The sequence below is a fragment of the Phaethon aethereus genome, assembly GCF_964289735.1.
Source record: "Phaethon aethereus genome assembly, chromosome: 12".
NCBI lineage: Eukaryota > Metazoa > Chordata > Aves > Phaethontiformes > Phaethontidae > Phaethon > Phaethon aethereus.
This window is the reverse complement of record NC_138588.1, coordinates 23,160,426-23,182,421: the sequence shown is the minus strand read 5'-3', so window position 1 is coordinate 23,182,421 and position 21,996 is coordinate 23,160,426. Positions and strand designations below refer to the sequence as shown.

The 21,996-nt window shown below is 53.3% G+C and overlaps 1 protein-coding gene across 1 annotated transcript in view; it reads right to left on the bottom strand.

Moving 5' to 3' along the window:
• Positions 1 to 3,197: 3,197 nt before the first annotated feature.
• The window catches only part of TRIP4 (thyroid hormone receptor interactor 4), a gene marked incomplete at its 5' end in the record, with an annotated part of 33,781 nt that continues 14,982 nt past the window's right edge, over positions 3,198 to 21,996 (bottom strand). The window contains 2 exons of the mRNA XM_082005462.1: positions 3,198 to 3,692; positions 8,461 to 8,563. Of these exons, the coding sequence (XP_081861588.1) occupies positions 3,625 to 3,692; positions 8,461 to 8,563 (171 nt within the window). The 3' untranslated portion in view covers positions 3,198 to 3,624. The remainder of the gene's footprint in view (positions 3,693 to 8,460; positions 8,564 to 21,996) is intronic.

Here is a 21,996-nt window from a genome sequence, read left to right as displayed (position 1 = left end):
CCGGGGTGCCGCGGGGCCGCGCCGGGCCCGCACTCACCCGGCTCCGCTCGCGTCCCGGGCGGCCCTAAGTCTCCTCCATGGGGCCGCCTGGCCGCTCCGCCGGCAGCTAGGGGCCGGCCGCCGGGGCCGCCATGCCGCCCGCGCCTGTGGGCCGCGCCGCGCAGGCCGCGCCGGTGTCCGCCTGGCGGGGCGGGGCGGGGCGGGGAGCGCGCTCGGCTTCGCTCGGCTCCGCTCGGCTCCGCTCGGCTCGGCCCGGCGGGGACGCGACAGCCCGGAGCCGGAACCCGACCGGCGGCCGGAGCGGGGTGGCGCGGGCGCGACGCAAAACCCGGAAGGTGGAACTCGGAGGCGGGAAGGCGAAGAGCACCGCCCCCGGCGGCGAGGAAAACCCGGCGCGGCTCGAGCCGCACAAAGGGGGCGCCAGGGCCCGGCAGCCGCCGTCGGAAAACGCGGAGACCGGATCGGCAGCGGGAGCGGCGGGCAAAGCCCGGAGCGGAGTGTCCTCCCCGCTGCGGAGCCGGAGCCGCCGCAGTGTCACCTCGGAAAGGGGGGTGGGGGGCACCTTTTTGGGGTGTTTTACACGCTGTGGGACAGACCGCGCCCGGCAGGGTCCCCCCACGGCCGCGCTATGGGGGGGCCCCCCGTCACTGGCTGCTGGTTCAGCGCACTGAGCCGGCACAGAACCGCCCAGGCTGGTTTTCGGGCAGGGTGGGGGTCACCACCCGGGATGCACCCTGGGGTACCATCATCCAGCCCAAAAACCCTCGACATCATGCCCCGCGTTCTTCCTCCCTGAGCAGGTTTCCGGTGCCGTACGGAGGGAGCATCTTCCCTCCCGAAAGCACCTGGGTCCCCAGGAGGCGTCACGTCCCCCAAACCCTCTGCTCCCGGCCCCAAAGCCCCAGTGCCATCCCTGCAGCAGCCGGTGAGGAAATTTCGGCTCATCTCAACAAGGGACGTGCCAGCCCCAGCCCCAGGACACCCCAAAATCAGCCCAGCGCAGGAGCAGCTGGCCCTGAGCAAGGCGAGCCAGCACGGCGAGCTGTGCCGATGGAAGGTGGGGCGCACGATCCAAGCCGGCGCCGCGGCAGCGCCGAGCTCGGAGCCGGGACGTGGCCCTGCAGCAAAGGTGATGGAGCGGCAACCACCACCTCCATCCACTCAGAGATGAGTGGGCAGACCCTGGGTACGGCGGGTCTCCTCCTCCAGCACGGGTTCAGGAGGACACCGAAGGAGATGCCAATTCCTTCCGATGCTTTTTGGCCCCAAAAAAGGACAACGTGAGACACAAACCTCTTGGCAAAGCAGGTGGGACACCACGAAGGGCTGGGTTTTGGGTGCCATCACCCTGTTTGCTTCTCTGGCTTTTGGGGTTGGGGCAGGTGGGAGGGGAACCAGAAAAGTTTTAAAGCAGTAGGAAGAGAGGGTTGAGAAGAGCATTCATTTAACCCGAAAGAGATAAAGAGGAGAAATTCTTCCTTATCACGATGAAGAGGAGAAACTGTCCTTGTGTGGCACAAACCCAACGCTGGTGGGCCCCAAGTCGACCTATATTAGCAAATTCAGGTCAGCATTTACCAAAATTCTTTAAAGGATTGGGTAAAAGGTATTCTGGACATTCAGCACTGATTTTTCAGCACATCCTGGACCAGGAATGATGCTCCCAAGGGCATGGAGGTGGACGCAGGAGATGGGTCTGGTTTAATATGAAGCCAAATCATGGGCTCGTATTAAAAGCCCAGCTTAGGCATGGGGTGGGCAACCCGTCCTGGGAAGCAGTGCCCCGAGACGAGGATTTTGACGGGCATTAGGTGTGATGGGCATGACATGGGCCATGGGGATGGTACAAGATCCCACTCCATCACAGCCTCGTCCAACTCCACGGCGCTCCCAGGATAAGGAGCAGGAGCTGGAAACCCTGGGGCTGCGGCACGTGGAGCCCAGCCTGGATGCACCACTGGGTGCTGAGCACGTCCTCCCTGGGTGCTCAGTGTCCTGAGCATCCCGCTCATCCCAGGCCATGCCGGTGAGGCACAGGGCAGGGCAGCAGAGCACCAGTGATGTTTTGTGAAGGACACTGTCCGCCACGTAACCTTCTCCATGTGCTTGTCTTCTGCCTGGAAGAGCATCTCCCCCATCTTCGTCCACAAGTGCCACCTTCGGGCTGGCTGCTAGAGGGTCAACCCCTCCACCTCTAGGAGAGACGCTCCAGGGAGCTGCAGGCAGCTTGGGCAATGCAACCTCTGTCTCCTGCCTCTCCCACCCGGCCACCAAGGCCGAGTCCTCTCCTGCCTCCTTCTCCCCATGGCACCAGGACCCCAGGATGCCACCCCAAGCTCCCCTGTCCCTCTCCAGCGCCGCTCCCACGGGCACCGCAGACATTTCCCCTCGCTCTTGAGGCACATCCACCCAAGAGAGGAGGAGAACTTCCATGATACAAGAAGAGAAACATGTGCAGGGAAGTCACCAGGAGTCCCAGCACAGCTGATCGGGGCCATACTGGTGGGACACGAGGGCCAGGGCCAGGCTGGTGGATGGAGGAGGGAAGCAGGAGAAGCCCATCTCTGTGACACTGAACAGCAGCTCCCAGGCCATAACCTCTGTGCCAAGCCTGGCCAACTCAGAGCTGAAACACCTGCAAGGGTTTTCCAAATGAGGAATTATGTGGGTGGGTGTTAACTCCAGATCCACCATCTCAGAGGTCCCGTAAAAGAGGAACCAGAATACGACTCCCAGGGCAAACACCAGCGCTGCAGTGTCCGGCTGCCTAGTTTCAGGGGTGCAGGCAGCTGGCACGAAGGCTTCCCATGCTCCTCCTCCTCCTCCTCTCTGAGGGGGTAGTGACAGGAACGGAGGCAGAGGGTTGGGACAACCTGCAATGGGTGACCACGCCAAGCAGCTGAGCTGGCAGCCCTGCCCTGCTCCTCACCGCGTCCCCGGGGATGGAGAGGAGGGAGGCTGGTGGTGCTCAGGGGTGGCTCTGTCCCCTCCGGAGCAGGGTGGGCTGTGGGGAACCAGGAGCACTTAGACCACAGCGAGGCAGAGCCTGGAGCAACATGGCACGAAAGGCTCGCAGCCCAGTGAACACGAGAGTGTAATGAGCACAGACACGGCAATGCGGGGAGATGCTGGATATGAAGGATTAAAGAAAAAGGAGAAATTAATCTTATTCATAAGGCAGAATGGGTTTTTAACTCATGCACACAGCTGCTGGGGGGGGGGGGGTGTCAGCTTTTGCAGGGTGGCTGCTGCGTTGATAGAAATCAGGAGAGGGAGACGTAAGGTTGGGTGCTTCCCGGGAATGCCAAGAGCTGCAAGGGCACGCTCCCGCGAGCAGAAAACCTCCCAGCAGGAAGAGAGCCCACCACCCACACCGCAGGCCTTGCATCCCCGAGCACGCGCTCAACAGCGCACGACTTCCCGGGAAGCACAAGGCTGTTGGGCGAGAGGTCAGTGAAAACACGTCTCTTTTAATGCTTCTGGAATACAATGGATAAAGCAATACCTAAAAGCACGCTCGGATCTATCTTGCACCTGCTTTCCAGAGTCGAGGACCATCCTGGCACCTTTCGGTGGCAGTCGGGTGCTGCGTGGGAACTGGAACAGACGCTGCTCCCCCGCGGCTCACCCCATCGCTTTCTGCTTCATTAACCCCTTCTTCGCTCCCTGATGGATCTTTGCATCCAGCTTCCCTGTAAAGAGGGGATAAAAAAACCAAAAAAACAAAAACAACAAACCCTCATCACTCTTTATTTTTAAATGCTATTTGCAATGCAAATCAGCTGGAGGCAGCGAGGTCTCCTAGTTAGTGTGTTCCTGTCACATTCAATTATCGTGCTTGAGGAGCCAGGCGTTTCCAGCCGCTGTGGCTTCCCTCCGCAGGCGCGACACCGGGGAGCTGGGGGCAAGCATGTCCGACGTGGCAAAGAGATGCCAGCAAGGGGGAAATTCAGGGAGGAGGAGAGTAAATTAACATCCAGCACTTGCTCGACGCTGCCGGGGGGGAAACCGATCCCTTCACTCGCCCGCAGGATGAGCTGACACCTTTGAAGGTGATGAGGGACCATCAAGCACCGTGTCGGGGACATGTGTGGCAGAAATTGGGGACAATAAACCCCCAGCTCGGGGACGACAATGCAATGGGGCACAGAAGGTGACAGGGACTGACTGCTCCGTGCTGCCAAGCGCCAGGTTGGTGGCCTCCAAGGCCACCGTCTGGGAGGGACGTGCTGCCTTTGCCACCAGGCAGCACCTCGGTGAGCCCAGGTGCCCAAGGCCGGCTGCTCCAGTGGGACCCAGAGCAAAGCTGCCTCCCCTCATCCCACTGATCTTGCACAGCCCTCGGTGGCTTCGCTGCCAGCTCCGCTTTCCTACCTGGGACAGGAGCAGGACATCAACACACGGGATTTGCACAAACCTCTGCCAAAAGGGGGAGGAAGAAAGGGAAGGTGACCTTAAGCGAGGCAGCATGGCAAAAAGCCATCCTCCTGGAGAGGCTTTGCTGTCAGCAGGCACCAGTCACCTCCTCTAATGCCACGTCTCCCCGGGAACTCGCCTCCCTGTTCCTGCTCCCCTGCCTCTTCCCACCCTCCCAATGCCAGCCTCGTCCTGCCTCTGTGGCTGGGAGCAGGGACAGGGCTCCAGTGTGTTGCAGAAACCAGCAGCAAAAACTGCAGACCCCATTCTGAGCTGGGGAGGGCAGCCCCGGTCCCTGGAGAGCATCCCCCGCATCCCTCGGAGGGACACGGGGGTCCACTGTGCTCACACCACCAGGAGAGGAGGCAAAGGGATCAGTTTGATCACAACGAGATGGACAGAGAGAGCCCGTCCCAGTGAAATCCCAGTGAGGTGGATGGAGCCGGAGCTGGTGGCACTTCACTCGGGTCCCTCGGCACCGTCCCTCTGGGGAATCAAGCCCAGAGTCACCCCGTTGGGTGAAGCACAGCCCATGCAGACCCTGGGAGAGCTGCGTTGCTCCAGCCCGGCTACAGCACACAGCAGATCTCATCCTTGGTGGGGACAAGATCTACCAGGCTCCAAACCAGTCCCGCTTTGGCCACTGCTCCAAAAACTGCTAGTAAACGCCCAGGTACCGTGAGGAGCAGGTGCTTGGCCAGAGAAATCCAATCCAAACTAGCCAGAGACCATCACTTTCTCTTCAAACCGAGAAAACTGCTTGATTTCAGCTCAAGAAAGAGTCTGACAACGCTTCTCCCAGGAGAGGCAGGTTACAAGACTGCTTTGCACTGGATGTTTGATCAGGACAATCCAGCCTCCCTGAAAACAGTCCTCCTTCCCCAGCTTGAGTTTTGGGCCAGCCCTGCTCCTGTCTGACCTTGAGAGGGAAGTTCAATGCACCAAAACCATAACACATAAAAAAAAAAAAAAGTGAGCAAGGGTTTGGAAGTCACTGTGCCATAGATCTGCGAACTGATATATGGCTTCGTTCAGGCCGAAATTGGGAGCAGGAACCAGATGCTGCCAACGTCTCGATGCAGCAGTTGTCAGCCTGCAGCCCACAGGACACAAAAGGGTGTCTGCAAAACTCTTCCACCATCACAAATGAGAAAATTAAAACTGAGACCAAGCAAAAGGGCAAAATAGGGCATTACTTGAAGCACCTGTTTTCAGCCAGTGTTCTCCCTCTGAGCTGCAGTTTGGAAGATGCTCTCCTGCAAGGTCTGGGAGATCTGCCATCCCCATCCTGCACCCTAGGTGGGAAAAGACTTTCCCCAACTGCCTAAGGACGGGAAAGAAGCCCCCTCCTTGCAATGGCGGGAAACAGCAATAGGCACCCAAAAAGGCTCACCCAACCCATGAGCCAGCACGGACAGACTGACCGGTGTGTCGGACCACTGTGTCGCCACGCCGTGGGGTTTTTGGCAGGAGGAAGTCACCAAGTTCACACTGGCTCCAAGCTCTGGTCCCCCACCGCCAATGCTGTGTCCCCCCTCAGGGCTGTAAGCTTCATATTTAACGCGCCTGCTTGCTACTCCCGGACCCCAAAAGCGATCAGCAAGCTCCTCGGCTCTATCAGCTGGCAAAGATAAAACATCATGTGGGTAACCTTTAGGAAAAGGCTAAAAATAAGGCAACAGCCCCAGGGTCCTCTTCTCTTTCCGCTCAATGATTTAAGGACTCTCATCTCGCACCGCAACGTGTCCCTTCACCCGCTCCTCCGCGCTCTTCCAGACGCCAGCTCTTGAAGGGAGGTTTCTGAGCAATGCTCGAGGGAGGCTTCAGGGAAGCTTTGCCCAGATTCAAGGAAATCTCCCACGAGAACCACCACCGAGCTTTGTCCTTATGTGCTGAAGCTAAGCAGGACTGTGTCTGGGGACAGCTGTGCTCCCAAACACGATGGAAACACAGTGCCCATCCCTTCCACATAAACAATAACCCTGGCAGCAAAAATTGAGCTACGTTACTTTTTTGTTCCCTCCCCCTCCCCCCCCATCCCCGGGCTGCTAGAAACAACTGATTTGCAACGGAGAAGCATTCGGATGTCATCGCGGCGAGGTCCATGCTGTTATCTGGCAAGGAAAACTGCTCCGGCTCGGCTTCCCAAGAAGACAAACTGGCATTTTGTCATGGCTTGAGCCAGGCTTCAAGGAGACCAGGGCAGCTGGCGAGCTTAGGTGGGGACGTGAGCCGGTGCCTTCCCCCTTGCTCTGCTTCCAGCTTGGAGAATTAAGCTTTTGACTGCCTCGGATGTGATGCCAACTCCTATTAAAACAGCGCCTTGCCCCGATGAAAGGTCAAAGCCCTCCCTGCTCCTTACCCCTAGGCTGTCACAAATATCACCCAGACGGACGCTGTCCCCTGCGGGAGGGGAACATGCAACTCCACAGACTCCCCCGCCGCTGCTCTCGTGACAGCTCCTGTCGGGACGGAGGGCAGGAAAGGCAGGGCCAGCAGCAGGAGCGGGCAGCGCAGGCAGCCGCCAGCACAGCCGGCTTCCTTCCAGGCTGTTAGACTGATCCTTCTCCAAGCAGGAAAGTGTCACAACACAAAGGAGACGATGTGACAGATGGGGAGGGGACCGGCAGCGCCTGCACCCGGCAAGGCAGACGTGCAGAAGCCGGCCGCCCTGTGCTCACACCGCACAGCAGCTTCCCCTTCAGCCACCGCCGGCAGCTCTCCTCCTAACGGCGGCTGGACGGAGGCAGACGTGCCAGTGAAGGGGCATGAGAGAGCTTGTAAGAGAGCAAGGAGAGGTTAAAACAAGGCAAAAAAAAAAAGGACGCAGCGGCTGCTCCAGCACGCAACAGCGACGAGGCTGTTCTACCGCAGCAAAGATGTTTGCATCCAAAATAACCCGGCGCAGCCCTGCCTGCTCACCAGCGCGCTGGGAAAGACCCATCCCTGGGGGAGACGGTGCCGCGAGCAAGACCCGAGCGCGGCAGCTCACCGCACATCGGCGTTGCTAAAAAAGGCAGGGAAGAAACCGAATTGTTTCGCCCTGGTCAATACCTCTGCAGGGCAGGAACACCCCCAAAAGCCAGGGAGAGACCAAAGCCGTGGAAGAACAGTGCTTCTCTGAGCAAAGAGGGGAAAAAAACCACCTCAAAACCAACAAAAATAAATAACCCTACACTGTGCTTCAAAAGCCTTTATTAACCAGCCCTGAGAAATCCTTGTCGCTCCTGTGCCGCTGGATAACTACTCCCAGAGAACGGCACTGCAAACGAGAAGGAAAACCCAGTCGTCAGCTCTGCTAAACAAACAGTCAAGACTATTTCTGCTTATGCTGCTTTTAGCCCGTCAAATTAATTTTTCACATCCCCTGAAAGCGTGTACAGCGCCTTCCCCAGGCTGTGTGGTGGGGAGGCTGCTAATAAGGACAGAGCTGACTGCAGGCTCCCCAGCTGCTGCATCCCTCCTCCATCCTTTTTACGGCAGCAGGCAGGAATAACTGGCAGCCTGCGGAGGGGCTGGTGGCTCGTAAAAGGGACTAACGACGCTGGCAAGCGGAGCGCGGACAGATGCTGCGGCGCTTCCCTGCAAGCTCTGCCAGGACATCCCATCCTGCCGGCCCGCGGATGGAGAACATCCATCTGGCCCTGCAGCTCTTGCTGCTTCGAGCCCTCACCATCCTCACAGGCGAGAGGGCAATTTTGAACCGCGGGCAAAAGGAGTTAGCGCGGATCCGCCCGAGCATCGCCGCACCGGCTCGTATCCTGACCCAGGCTGATGCCAGAAGCGGATCATGAGCACCCTTTGACTCCCGAGTGTTTGCAGAGGCAGGAAGAGGCATGTATTTGGAAGGAAGCAACATCTGGGGAAAGGGGAACCAAAGACAAAAAAAATATTACAGATGTATTCAACTCATTAAACAAACACCTACAGATCAAAGAGCACAGGGCAAAGGTTGCGAACTCATATGGCAAAGGCAAGCAGAGGTGGTGATGAGAGCAGGCACAAAAGGCCAAGGGGGGCATCTGTGGAAACTTTACTACTTACAGATTTTGTGTTTTCCTTTGATGGGAAACTTCACAACCATCTCCTGGGGATTAGTGCAGATAAAGACAAATGGAGACTCGGACTCCTGGCTCAGATCAGGATACTGCGAAATACAGACACGCACGCAAAACAGAGTCAGACCGACTGCCACGGGTGCGAAAAGAGCTCAGCAGTCAGGAGCAGAGAAATCGTGAGTTAAGAGATGGGTTATATCTAGGCTGTAGCAGCTCGGACTCAACCAGTTCAAGAACTTTTAATGAAAAAAAAAAAAAAACAAAACCCACAAACAATTGCAGGTTTGGGTCTTAATCAGTGGGCCCCTCACTAAGCCTCTTCTCATTGCGCCTCCACCAGAGCTTGCTCCCTCTTCGGATCCGCTTCCCGAGCTGCTTCCCTGTGTGCTCTCTAACCCTTTTCAGCCTCTTTTAGCACCGACCTGTGTTTCGCCAGCTAAAGTGTGTGGGTTTCACACTTGGCCTAAGCTTATCTAAAGCGTGGGGCTGGCTCTGTGTACAGAGAGATTTCACTGCGATGAAGACATGGGGGAATTTTATAGGAAGAGTATGAACAGATAGTTTCTCTCATTAACCATGGAGGGGAAAGGAAAAAAGAAACACTCAGTGAGGGAAGTACACCTAAGTCCTGTCTCGATGCAGCTCAGCCGCACTGGTGTTCAGAAGTGAAATGCAAAACAGTAATAAAAAATATATATACCACCCATCACTTCAGATCCTCCATTAGCTGCAGACCTTGTACTGACAGGCACAGAGGCGAGGGCATGCCACGAAGGTGCTCCAGTCCAGGAAACCCTGTTCAAACAGACTGCAGAAGTTGTTTCCCTTCCATGGGGAAACTGATGCTTTTTTTGGGGGGGGCCTTTTTTTTTTTTCTTTTTTTTTTTTTTTTTTGCTCCCCTGCCTTCCTCGAGCAGATCTGCCAAGGCTGCTGTAGGGGACAGGATGCCAGACCAGATGGAGCAGCATGTCCTGGCAAATCCCCCATTTGTTACTAACAAATGACTCCTAGGCTGAGTGTTTGAAAAGCTCTCACCGACCTGCCAAGATGAGTTTGGATTTGCCCTGGAACAGCTGGGCACGGGGAGGGGAGCAGGGAGCAACCCGCTCCCCCTGTGCTGTAGCAGGGTTTGGCAGCACTGCCAGTGGTTAGGGGAGATTTACAGAAGCCCGACACTGGGATTGGATCAACCAGGGAAAGCATTTCCAGCCCCTCTCATTTTACAACAGCGTGTAAGAGCTGTTCACTGAGCGAGAGAGAGAGATGTACACGCACTTAGCTGCTCTGTACGACACCCGCGCCAGGGGAGAAAGAGCCGCGCTGATCTGCATCTCATGTGGGTGCCCTGCTGTACCAATCTGGGGTTGGACAGGTTTCTTCCTCTTCTTTTTTTTTTGGCTGAGCCACGTTACTTGACTTGCTTCCACTGCTCCATGCCGATGCCAAGGATTTTCATTTCCCATCTGCAGGGAAGGAGGATCTTGGAAGGTTAGACAGAGCCAATGTGAATATCCCCCGCCAACGCCTGGTGAGTGCGAAATGCTGGCATCGTTTTACTGCTCTCAGCATCATGCGGGTGGCTGGTGGCCCCTCCGCAGCCAGAGGACCCGACTTACCCAGCAGCTCCCACACAAGCATGGCCTCCACAGGTCACACCATAAAGTGGTGGGGCAGAAGCCATCATCCAGGCCTGGTCGCAGAGGTGGTCCATCCCTGCTCTACGTGGTTCAGCCAGTGGCTTCCTCAGCCAGGTTGTGTGTCCGGGACCCATGTGCTGTACAGGTCTTGCTGCCTGGAGTACAGCTGCTTCCCAAATCTCCTCAGCCACCATCTCCTAGGTGGACCTGGACATCACTGTGTTCCCCTTCACGCACCTTACAGGCCCGCACACAGGGACTATCTCCATTAACAGGTCATCCCCATTAACCCAGGCATCATCAGTGAAAGCAACAGTCAGGTTGGTTTCTCCACTGACAGCTTTCATCCGAAACCAGGATCAAACCTTCAGCTCCAAAAGCTTCCAGCTCAATCCGATCCCAAGGCCGAGGCGGATACCACAGCTGTGACTTGGGTTTACGCTTCCACGCCGCAGCCTTTCATCTTCACTCCCAGGGTACGTTTCTGTACGTGTGCCAAATCCGTCTGTGTCCTGCATTTTAAAAGCCTTGGTTCTTCCTCTGGCATCTCACTCCCAGGAGGCAGGAAGGGAGCCTCTCGTCGAGCTGCTACATTTAAGGCTTCCTATTGTACCTACCCTGGAAACCTCTTATCCCATCCCGGTGAACAACAAAAGCAGAATATTCCTGCCTGCTGGAGCTGAGAAAAAGCCGTCACCCTTTCCTCTGCCTAGACAAGATGGTCCCAGCTGGAGAAGATGGGGCTGAGCTCCTACAAGATGCTGAGCCAACCTAATGGCCAGGCTCCTCTCTTCCCCCAGTCCTGCCCACAAGTCAATTCAACTCGTTCCCCCTGCAGAAATTTAGGAAGATTTTGGGTAAAGTCAGTTTTTTATTGAGTTAATGGGCTGAACCTGCTCAAAGAAGGGTCCAGTGAAGTGGGTGAATGGCAGAGGCACATGGCTGGGGGCTGGTAGGAACCGAGACTCCTCTCAGAGAGCAGCGAGAGGTCAGACATGCCCACTGTAACTCCTGAAACCACAGCCTGCAACTTGAACAGAGAAACAGTGAGATCCTCTTTTGTGGCACAACACATCACCAGGACCAAGAGCGTAGCCTCTTCCCAGTGCACCAGTAACAAGCTGCCAATATTTAACGTGTTTAGAAACCACCTCTGTGGACCTCATTTACAGGCGTGGGGAGGAGTGGCTGGAGAGCAGCCCGGCGGAAAGGGACCCGGGGGTGCTGGTTGACAGCCGGCTGAACATGAGCCGGCAGTGTGCGCAGGTGGCCAAGAAGGCCAACAGCATCCTGGCCTGTATCAGCACTAGTGTGGCCAGCAGGAGTAGGGAAGTGATTGTGCCCCTGTACTCGGCACTGGTGAGGCCGCACCTTGAATCCTGTGTTCAGTTTTGGGCCCCTCACTACAAGAAGGATGTTGAGGTGCTGGAGCATGTCCAGAGAAGGGCAATGAAGCTGGTGAGGGGTCTGGAGCACAAGTCTTATGAGGAGCGGCTGAGGGAACTGGGGTGGTTTAGTCTGGAGAAGAGGAGGCTGAGGGGAGACCTTATCGCTCTCTACAACTACCTGAAAGGGGGTTGTGGCGACGAGGGTGTTGGTCTCTTCTCCCAAGTAACTAGTGATAGGACAAGAGGAAATGGCCTCAAGTTGCGCCAGGGGAGGTTTACACTGGATATTAGGAAAAATTTCTTCACTGAGAGAGTGGTCAGGCATTGGAACAGGCTGCCCAGGGAGGTGGTGGAGTCGCCATCTCTGGAAGTGTTCAAAAAACGTGTGGATGTGGCGCTTCAGGACATGGTTTAGGGGACATGGTGGCGCTGGATTAATGCTTGGACTTGATGATCTTGAAGGTCCTTTCCAACCTAGTGATTCTGTGATTCTGCGATTCCTAGAAGTCACCGGAGCTGTTACTACGTCCTACCCAAAACCTCTCCCTGTTGCTATTCAGGCCCCCTAAACAGCACTCGCTCTCGACGTCACGTGCGATCACCACAAGCAACGTCGCCTGTAGACACCTACGGACTGTATCTACGCTACCTTGTCTCATCATCAACAAGATCAAGACAGACAGCGCAGCTGAACGGCAGCACTCCTCCGCCTCTACGGCTCTTTCTGCAGCTCAGCGCTAGGACATCCTGCCCCACACCGAAGACGCCTCTCCTTTTGGCAACTACTCAGCTGACTTGTGCTCTCAGAAGAGATGCTGCCACCGAGATACCAAACACAATTGCCTCCGTTACATTTTCCGAAGCTGCCCAAGTATCTAACGAGTAAAAGACTCATTTCCCAATATTTCTGCTGTAAGAGGTCAGTCAACTGCTGTAAGAGGTCAGTTACAAACTGCAACGCAGTAAGTTTAGGAGATGGAGAACAAATTTACTCTGAACTACTACACCCCAACAGACAGTGGCCACTGCCTATCAGCGCTTCAGCAAACCTGAGATTAGTAGTAAAAGCCCAAAAGCCACATGTAGTGTGCCAGAGAGAGAAGATTGAGCATATCCCAAGTAAAGAAGACCTGCAACAGCAATTTTTTAAAATAAAAGGTCAATTTAGAGCGAAACCAGACTCCGTCTCTACAAGAGACCAAGAATCACACCCAGCCAGGAGTTTGATAGCGAAGATGTTCCTTCCTAATTTCAGCGGCACTCATTGTTATAATCTTGAGGGTGTAAATAACCAACAGGAACCAACTCAGCATTTAGAAGAAGGTGGCTAAAAAGGCCCTCTACAACACATAAAGTCCCAAGTTGTCCCTCAAGAAGAAGAAAACCCACCCTCCTCCAATCCTGCAGATAGCAGGAAAGCTCAAAAGAGAGGGGTTATGCAATGTAACTATGGTGTAAAAAAAAAAATGATTCAGCCTCCTTTCAGACCTTCTGCCACCTTGTAGCGGGCTTGTGACGCGGCAGTTGGGAGGACGGTGGGCTCCGTGGGCTGCGAACAGCCGGCACGGCTTACCAACTGCTGCTCCAGCCCACTGCTCTGCACACTTGAAAACGCCACGTACGCTCTCCAGACAGCAGCATCCGCGCAACCACCACCCTTCTTGCTCATCCCGTATCTGCAACCACACCAGTCGGGCTTCAATTTGCTGCTAACAGGTTTGTGAGATGCTAGCTGTGAAGAGATTAGCTGGGGGGGGGCGGGAAGAAAAAAAAGCCGATCTCAAGGCAGCTTAACACATGCAGAAAGAGGTCAAGGTTAAACATAGCATCTGAGTACAAGCTGGAAAAGGGAGCTGAGCATTGGGCTCCTCCAAAAACAGGCCACCAGATCTGCCCTCTCGCTGGAGCCGGCGCTTTGAACATACATTAAGTGGCTATCAGATGTCCCCAACAGCCGCCCTAATCAAGCTGCAAGCAGGGATAATTGCAAATGGATGTTCCCTACACTTCGTTTTCACTGTCCCTGGTCTCCTGTCACCAGCTCATCACCACCAGAAATAGCAGCAGGGCTGCCCAGCCTCCCCACTCTGCAGCCCACAGCAAAAGAGCAAAGGAGGTGACAAGCCAGCTCAGAGCCAGCAGAGACACAAACCCACCTTCTCTGCCATTTGAGAGAAAAAAAAAAAAAAAAAATCCTGCTGATGGTTTTTCCCCCCACCAATCTGTTAAATATTTTTTTTCCCCTGATTTGGGTAAAGCCTGCAGCGGGATGCGGGGGCCGTGCAAGCTTGCCCAGCATCGCTGGTAACAATGCAGCGTTCGGGACCCTTAAGCTTGTCCTGATTCCATCTCAGCAGTGGGGGGGGGGGGGGGGAAACAAACATGGAGAAGGGCTGTCCCGAGCCCCTCGATTGCTTCATCCTCCCCGATAAGCTGAGTTCGCTTGAACCCGAAAGCTGTGAACCGAAGGCAGGGGAATCGAAAGAGCCGAAGGAAAACATGCTGGGGGGCAGTCAAACCATCGCTAACGAGATGAGCTCTGCTCTGGTGCATCCGAGCAAGGAACAAAGGCACCGCATGCAACGGAGCAGCGGCTCTGCGCAGCACAAAGCCAAAATGCTCCCTGGCAGCTTCGTTAGCGACCTTTCAGGAGCATCTTTCGCTCTCGTTAAGGTCTCCAGACACAAAAGGAGACAAACGCAAGAGACCGAATGCTAACGCCGGGTGGGAATAGCCCCGGCGTTTTACACAGGCTGGCCTACAGAGCCCTGCAATGCAGCCCGAGCTCTCCTCCACTCTTCTTGCCCATCAAGTGCACATCCTGGGTAGCCGGAGCGCGGCGGAGAACTGCACGCTGGAACCTGTAGTCCTTTGGCGAGTCGCCGCCATCCCCTCTCTCTATCTTACAGCTGCCAGGGGTGGCCTTGGGGCACTGGCACCGAACGGCGAGGAGGTGGTTGAGATGTTCTGCAAGGTTAATAATGGAAAGGGTTGAATCATTTTCCTGGCATGCCTCCTCGGTGAACAACAGGGGAAATACAGCTCGCTCTGCCAGGCAGCTCCGGGCCAGGACACCAGCTCCAGCCTTCATTTCTCCGCTGCTCTCTAAGAGCTTCGAAATAAAAGAGGCAGCGCTGGAAAGCAACGCTGTCTGGAAAGAATAAAAGCAAGCGGAGCCCATGTGTTGGCAAGAGAGCTCACCGTAAAATGCATTCAAAGGGCAAAAAAAATAGTCTTGGCGGAGACGGCGTCCCCTCCAAAAGAGCATGGCTGTAACCAGCAGTGGCAATAAATCAGCTTTCCCCAGCAGGCAAAAACACGCACTGGGCTCTTCTCTGGGCGTTTGCAAGCAGCTCCTTGGCCATGTGCAAGGGAGGCGAGCGGGATGCGAGGCATCCCCCTCGGGAGCCGGGCGCAACTTCCTTCACCCCGTTTTCTTGGTGATTTGTGGGAAAGGCGGATCTGCTCTTCCTTCACGCCTCATAAGCTTCATAGCTGTCAGACTAACGTAACAGGTAATTAACTACTAAACAGCCATTTTCTCCTCCTCTCCAGAGGGAAATTGCTCACCATCCAGCTAGAAAATGTTTCTTTAGTGGTTTGCAAAAGAGAAAAGAAAGTCAGGAGTTTCTGGCGAGCGACGGGGGTGCCGCAGCCAAAGAGGGGCATTTGCAGCAGCGCCAGCAGCAGACACACATGGATGCAGGAGAAATGGAGCCATTCAAAATAGGAGAGATGATGCTTATCTGGTTGTGGGTGCTGCAAACTCCCCAATTCCAGTTTGGGCACCACCAGCAATAACTGATTCCTGCCCGCAGATACCCCGCAGAGGTGCCCGGATACAGCTGCAGCCAAAACCGATCCAGTGCCTGAAGCTCAGTTATCATCTCTGTGGTCCCGCTGCAGGTAGGAATTATTTAGTATCAAGAGGGAAGAAAAAAATCCCACCCTTCTCACAGTCTGCAGGACCAGCCTTCAAGAACTGCTGTGTCCAAGCGGCATCCGTCCTTGTCGCTTTTCCAAGGGGAGTGGTGTTGAAGCATCATTTCCCTGCCTGTTGTTCTAACAGCTGTAGTCTCCACCTTCTCTTTACAAAGACATTCACTTTTGGGGATTATCTAGCCAATCTCCCAACCCAGGCTTCACCCCGAAGTGCTCCAGGGCACGTTCGCCCAAAGGTGACACCCAGCTGGCAACAGGAGCCATCGCCTGAGCCAGGAGATCCAGGTTTGCTGCTGCTCTGTGTCACCTTCTCCTGACTCAGGCTTCCAGTTTCGGAAAGAGCTTGCAGAGCACCAAGTGCTTCACTTGGAGGTTTGATATCCCTCACGACAGGGTCTTGCATCACACTTTCAACTTTGAGCATGTTTTCAAGCATTTTAAGGACCTGTTCCCTCGGCCTTAGCACCAAAGAGCCAGGCTTTTGGCCTGTGAGAAACAGCATTTTCCTAAACAGAAACCCCAAAGCAGATCCAACTTTCTAGAAATGCCAAATTCTCTAGCCTGAGGCAGAAACATCCAGTACTGCAGCCTTGTGAACAGGCACCCGAGGAACTCTACACGCTGCTCTTGGCCACAGAAGACCACATGGATGCAGAGGAGCCGCCCCACGGAGGCTGGGTTAGAAGAGGGATACGCACCGACGTTCAATCCAAATCAACAGAACGGGCAAAAAGAAAAAAAAAAAAGCAGGATCGCAAAGAAACACAAACAAAAGCCGGCAGCCAAACTTTTGTTTGAAAGCCTGTCAGGTCTAGACTGCAACGTGTGAGGAAGGAACAGCTCGAAACCACAGCTGCTAATGGTTATGGATTTGGCAATCAAAATGTCTTTGTTAAAAAAAAAAAAGTTAACTGCCTTACTATTGAGGTTACAAACCGCAGCCTTGATGCATTGTTGCAGTCAACATCCTCCCTGCTGTTTTTGAGAGCTTACATCTGCTGCTGGCAGATCATGTGCTGGCATAGGCCCCCTTTGCAAGGATGCGCAAGGAATTTTGCTAGCCTGCCTTCCTTTCCCCTCCTTCCCACAACAATGCCTGTCAGCCCTTGCCTGCTCTGCCCCTCGCATGCTTAGCTGGTACACAACCAGATCCAGACGCAGCAGGCTGGGATCGCCACAGGATCCTTCCCCCGGCCGGTCAGATCCATCCGGTGGGTGTTCTCCGCTCCCAGCCTCGAGCCCAGCTCTCATCATGTTCCTACACCACAAGCTGTACTTTGATTCAAAGGGCAGGGGAAGCAATTAAAACGTAATAAGTAATAACAGGACTTTGAAATGTAGATTTAATATTCAAACGCGTGCTGGTGCACTCGGATTTTAAAACGCTGAGCAGTCTGCCAGGGCTGCGGTCTGCAGGAAGACCTGGAGGACTCAGCAGTGCCAACAAACACCAGGCACGCTGCACCCTCCCTGCTCTCCCTCAACCGGTGTCGCAGGACCTACAGCCACCAACACCCTTCTGCGGCTCAAATCCCAGCCTGAGAAAACACCCGCCCACGGTAAACCCTGCAAGCAGCGCGTGAAGGGCTTGAGATGTTTATAGAGTGCCTGACGACTGTCGGGGGAAACTGGGTGGACTTGGAAAAATATTCGGTAGTGTACTAGGCTCGGCTGAAAGCGCTGTTTGCATCCTGCTGTGCCAAGGGACGGCGGAGGCAGGGCTAACCTCAGCTGCAATGCAGCCCCACCGCCCGCGCCGTCAGGCCAGACCTGGCAAGGAGGAGGAACAAGGCGACGGGAAGGAGGAGGTGAGGGGAAACCAGGGCACCTGCTTCTGGCTCGAGCAGCTCACAGCGCCTGCACCCTGCTAGATACAGTCAGACAGCTTCAATCAGCTTCAGAAAAGTCTTTTCATAAATCAGAGTTGCAAAGCAAAGGGGTAAAATGTCACAGCCGAGCACAGCAGGTGACGGAGATCAGCTGAACTTTGGAAAAAAAAAAAACAACTTTGGTGAACGAAGCCCTGCACAGATAAGGCATCCGCATCCCTGTCCTGGTTTACTTCGGCAGCCGCCATTCCCCACGCTGACCCTTGCTGCTACTCCCCGAGGAGGCGTGACGCCGGCGGCTGCTTCCAGTTATTGATTCAATCCCACCAACGTGATGGGATTTCTCACAGCCCAGTGCGTGGCAGAACCAGGATATGCATCTGAGCGACCGGTCTGTTTGGGGTTATGAAACCGATGACACACCGAAGAAAGCTTAAGCAAGCGTAGTCCTTGGGCACTCATACGTTTACTGCGGTGGTTATATTCTCTAGCTGCCAGGTCCCCCGTCATTTGGGGTCACCACCTAAAGGGTGGTCTCGGCTCAACCTGGTGGAGCTACAACCAGACAGGAAGAGTGTGCCTGAGCAGCAGCCAGGCTCGAGGTCAATTTTATCTAACCCTTGGTTTCAGGATTAAATAAAAAGCAAACACCAAGAAGGCAGCAAGTATCAGTGACCACATCTGAAAGAAGGAAAAAAAAAAATCCCACATCACTGACTAGTTTGCTGAAATGGTAGCAGAGGCTAAGTCCACAGTCATCATTAATTAAGTCATATGCTTCAGCCTTGGCTTCGTTTTTTCCCTAGGGTCTAGGAAACCAGAGGAGAGGGCAAGCTAGCCTCTATCATTCGATTTCTTTGGCATGTTAATGCATTCCTAAATTAATCATCATCAAGTGACAATCTCTCCTTCATCTTAACAGACTGAGCAGTGGCCTCAGTAAACCTGCTGGCTTATGCGAGGCAGCTGGAGCCTTAGAAGAGTCTCTGATGAAAACCAAAGCACTTCACACAAGGAAAAACTCCCCCATCTCTTACCGGCTATAATCCAAACCAGCTGCATGCCTGCTCTGCTCCTAGAACCACGAACCAGCGGGGCTTTATGCAGTAAGAAGGCAAATACAGAGATGCACCACCCGTAGGTTCCTGCAAGCCAGACTAATGCATAATACCTCTTGATCTGGCATCAGGCTACACGCGAAAGACAAATTCAGCTTAGGAGAATTCAGGGACCTGTAAAGTTCAAAGGCCTTTCATTGGCTGCACTCATTAACAGCCACCTAGACTGCTGCAGAAGGAAGTATATCTGATCTAGCCTTCAAAACCCTGCTAAAAAAAATCATTCATCGGTAGAGGTGCAATAACTAAGCCTCGGGAATGAGAAGGCAAATATCCCGTTGGTGGGGGGGTGGGTGAAGGTGCCGGGACGGCCACAGCATCGCACAAACAAGCGTTTGTCTCGCTTGGAGCCTGCGCCAGGAAACCTCTGCTTTGGGGAGAAGGTCCTTGTAAAAAGTCTCTACGTATTTATACTGTTCTTCGAAGTACACGTCAACGTATATGTTTGTGTTTCTCCCTCTCATTGACTTCTTTCTTAGGAAAATATTACCGGCGGGCTATTGTTCCTTTATTTGGAGACAATCTAAACAGGTATCTTCTGCAGTCTAAATATAGGAAATTTCTACCCTTCTTCTTCAGTCCCAGTTGAGAATTTGAAGTGAATCCTTGTGTGCTTGGCACCCAAGTCCAATTTTTTTTGCTGTTACTTTCACCGGGGAGGGAAGAGGAGGGCAAGAGATTAAACGCAAATTTCCTGAGAGGGAAAGATGAAGCCTATTTAAATGATAGTTGCAATCTCGTGGCACAAAAATAGCTTAGACTTGTTCCCTTGTGCAGATTTAGGACACTAACTGATCACCTAGAAATGAAAAATAAACACTTTACTCCCATCAAACATAATTACCCAATATTTCAACCCGAGATAATAGCTACATCTAGATATCGGCATGTGTGTGCACTTGCATTCAAAATAAGTCCAAGCACACCTATCAACTACTAAAATAGCAGCAGCGGAAACATTCTTTTTCCAGTTAAAGTAATAGTCTCTCAGATCAAAGTCATTAGCAAAATGAACATGGACTTCAGAGCACATTAAAACAGCATAAATGTAAATAGTTCCCTGCTTGCTTTAGACTCTTGCCAAGCCTTGCCTGCACCATCCCATGTTTCCCCAGCGAGCACTGATGAAGTCACCGACACCTCATGCAGGAAAAGAAAGGCAGCTCCTCACTCCACTCAAGGTGTCAGTGACGCCAGCCCCGGCGCAAGGAAAAGCCGTCGTCAACGCTCAGATCTCAACGAGGCGGGGGGGGAAGTTTCCAGGTCACCTTTAGTGCCGAAAAGCATAACAAAGGGATCATTCTGGTCTCAACCAAGGCTTTTTGGGTGGCTGCCACAAAGAGAAGGAAACGAGCCCAGAACACGCTCCGAGGAGGTGCAAGTTGTGCAAAGCTCAACTGGAAATACTGAGATTTAAGAGCCACGCGGAGGGAGCTCCTGGCACAAGCCAACCACCCGCCCTCAGCAGCAGGGCTGAATTTAGAACCCAGCTTTTGCTTCAGTCCCCTGCAAACAAAGCAGGTGACACTTGATACCTGGGATGGACTTTCCTACCTGATAACAACTTCTGCTCCTAGAGCAGCTTCAATCCAAAGATTACAGCTTTGAGCAGTAAAATTGGGAGTATGTAATCTCTGACGGGAAAGCACTGGTTTATTTTCCACGTGGGAAAGAGACCCAGAGGAACGGATTTAACTAGTTCATGCAATTAGTAGCACAACTGGGATTAGGCAATGTCATCTGACATGACGCTGATTTTAATCACAAGGACATCTCTTCCTCTGCTCCCTGCCAGCTACTGCATACAAGATCCTGTTCTGTCATCACTTCTCACAGGGCCCTGAAGATCTGCAAACCACTTCAACAACGTCAGTTGGTCTTCAAATACTGTACGTAGGGCAGAGCTACAAGACTGACCCCAATGAAGGGGTTACGCAAAGCCAGACTTACACATCCAGTAATAATGCAGATAAATAACCGGTCCCTAATAGCAATGCAAGCGCTCGGGGCAGGGACTTGGTCTGAGTCTGCTGGTGCAGCATCCAGCAAAATGGGGCATCATTGCTTGATTCTCTTTTTTTGAGAAAAAAAAAAAAATATTAAACGAGCATAATGATAGAAAAATACCAGCAGGGTGCCACTAACATCTTCATTAGCAACCTGAGAGAGGATGCAAACAGCACGGAAATTAAATCTGCAGACAGTACTAAAGAGGGAGAGGATGACAGCATCAAAAGGACTGAGAAATAATAGAAAAGTCGCAGGAGGGACAGACCAGGAAGAATCTCTCTCGCCTATGGGAAGAAATGGTCACAAGAGTCAAAACAAACTTCTGTGGCTGCTGAAAAAGGCAGGGCCACCATCAAAAGACAATGAGCAAGACAGAGAGCTACTTCATCTTCAGGTGGTGGGTATAATCTGCAAATGTGCCTTGCCCTACATGTGTGAAATGATTTCTCCCAGAAAATGCAGAAGCTTCAAATGCAAGTCAGTACAGAGGAGAGGTGTGAGTCAAAGCACAGTGCCGGAAAAGAGCTCCGCGGTGGTTTCATCTCCGAGAGGTCTCTGCTGCTGCATCTCATTAACCTTACCTGCCAATATACTGCAGATCTATAGAAAATATTCAATGTTTTTTGCATGCCATAAGTGGTGAAAACACATCTTCCTTTCCCTCTCTCCCTGAAGTGAGGAGGAGTCTTTGTACACCAAAAAATGGTTGGATTACACCGCTGACAAGTGGCTTTGGTGCTGGCTGCTGATGAACCTGGGCTGAATCATCAGCGTGAGCAACAGGGATTTCCTACTCCCAGCGAGATCCAGCCCAGATTTCTGAGCTGGCGCTGCACACTTTTTCATCTTGCTAGCATTTGCAATTAAATTAATCTCAGGTCCCTTCAGATGCACTTGCTGCTCATGATAGTCCACAAAAAACATACATTTCCTCACAAAACAGCTTCAGAAGGGTGCTCAGATCTCTGAATACAATCTTACAAGCTAGGGAAATAAACACTGCATTAAGCCAGCCTGGGGAAAAAAATGGACCAAACCACTGTAAAAAGGCAAGAAATCAGGAATTATAAAGTTTGCCATATGGGAGCAGCAAAAAGCCAGTGAGAGAGAAACTGGGAGGTGCCACGGCATCGTGGCATTGAGAAGAGAGGTAAATCTCTCACCTATAGGTCTGACAGCAGTGCTACTGGCATACACTACTCTTCCTCACGCGTCTCTGCGTCCAAGCGGTGCCAGCAAACCGGGAGTTTACAGAGAACACAGCTAATTGTGAGGCTCCTTTGTGGGAAAAAGCTTCCTACCTACAGCTACCCACAGTTCCCAGATTGTAAGAAGCTGTCGCAGCCATTTTACCAATGCCTGAAGAACATATCCACAAAGGAGAAGGGAGGAATTGTTAGTGAGAGAAAAGTACTTGCAAGAGACCAGGACATATTTTTCCACCAATAAGAAGGATGAGAGTCTCCATTTAAAACCAAACTGTAAATTAGTGGATGCTACAGAGGAAAAAAAAAAAACCCTACATTGGCCCCAGTTTGCTCCCATTCAAGGCCAAACACTCCTGCAGATTTCATTGTATTCCAGTCCCAAAGCTCCC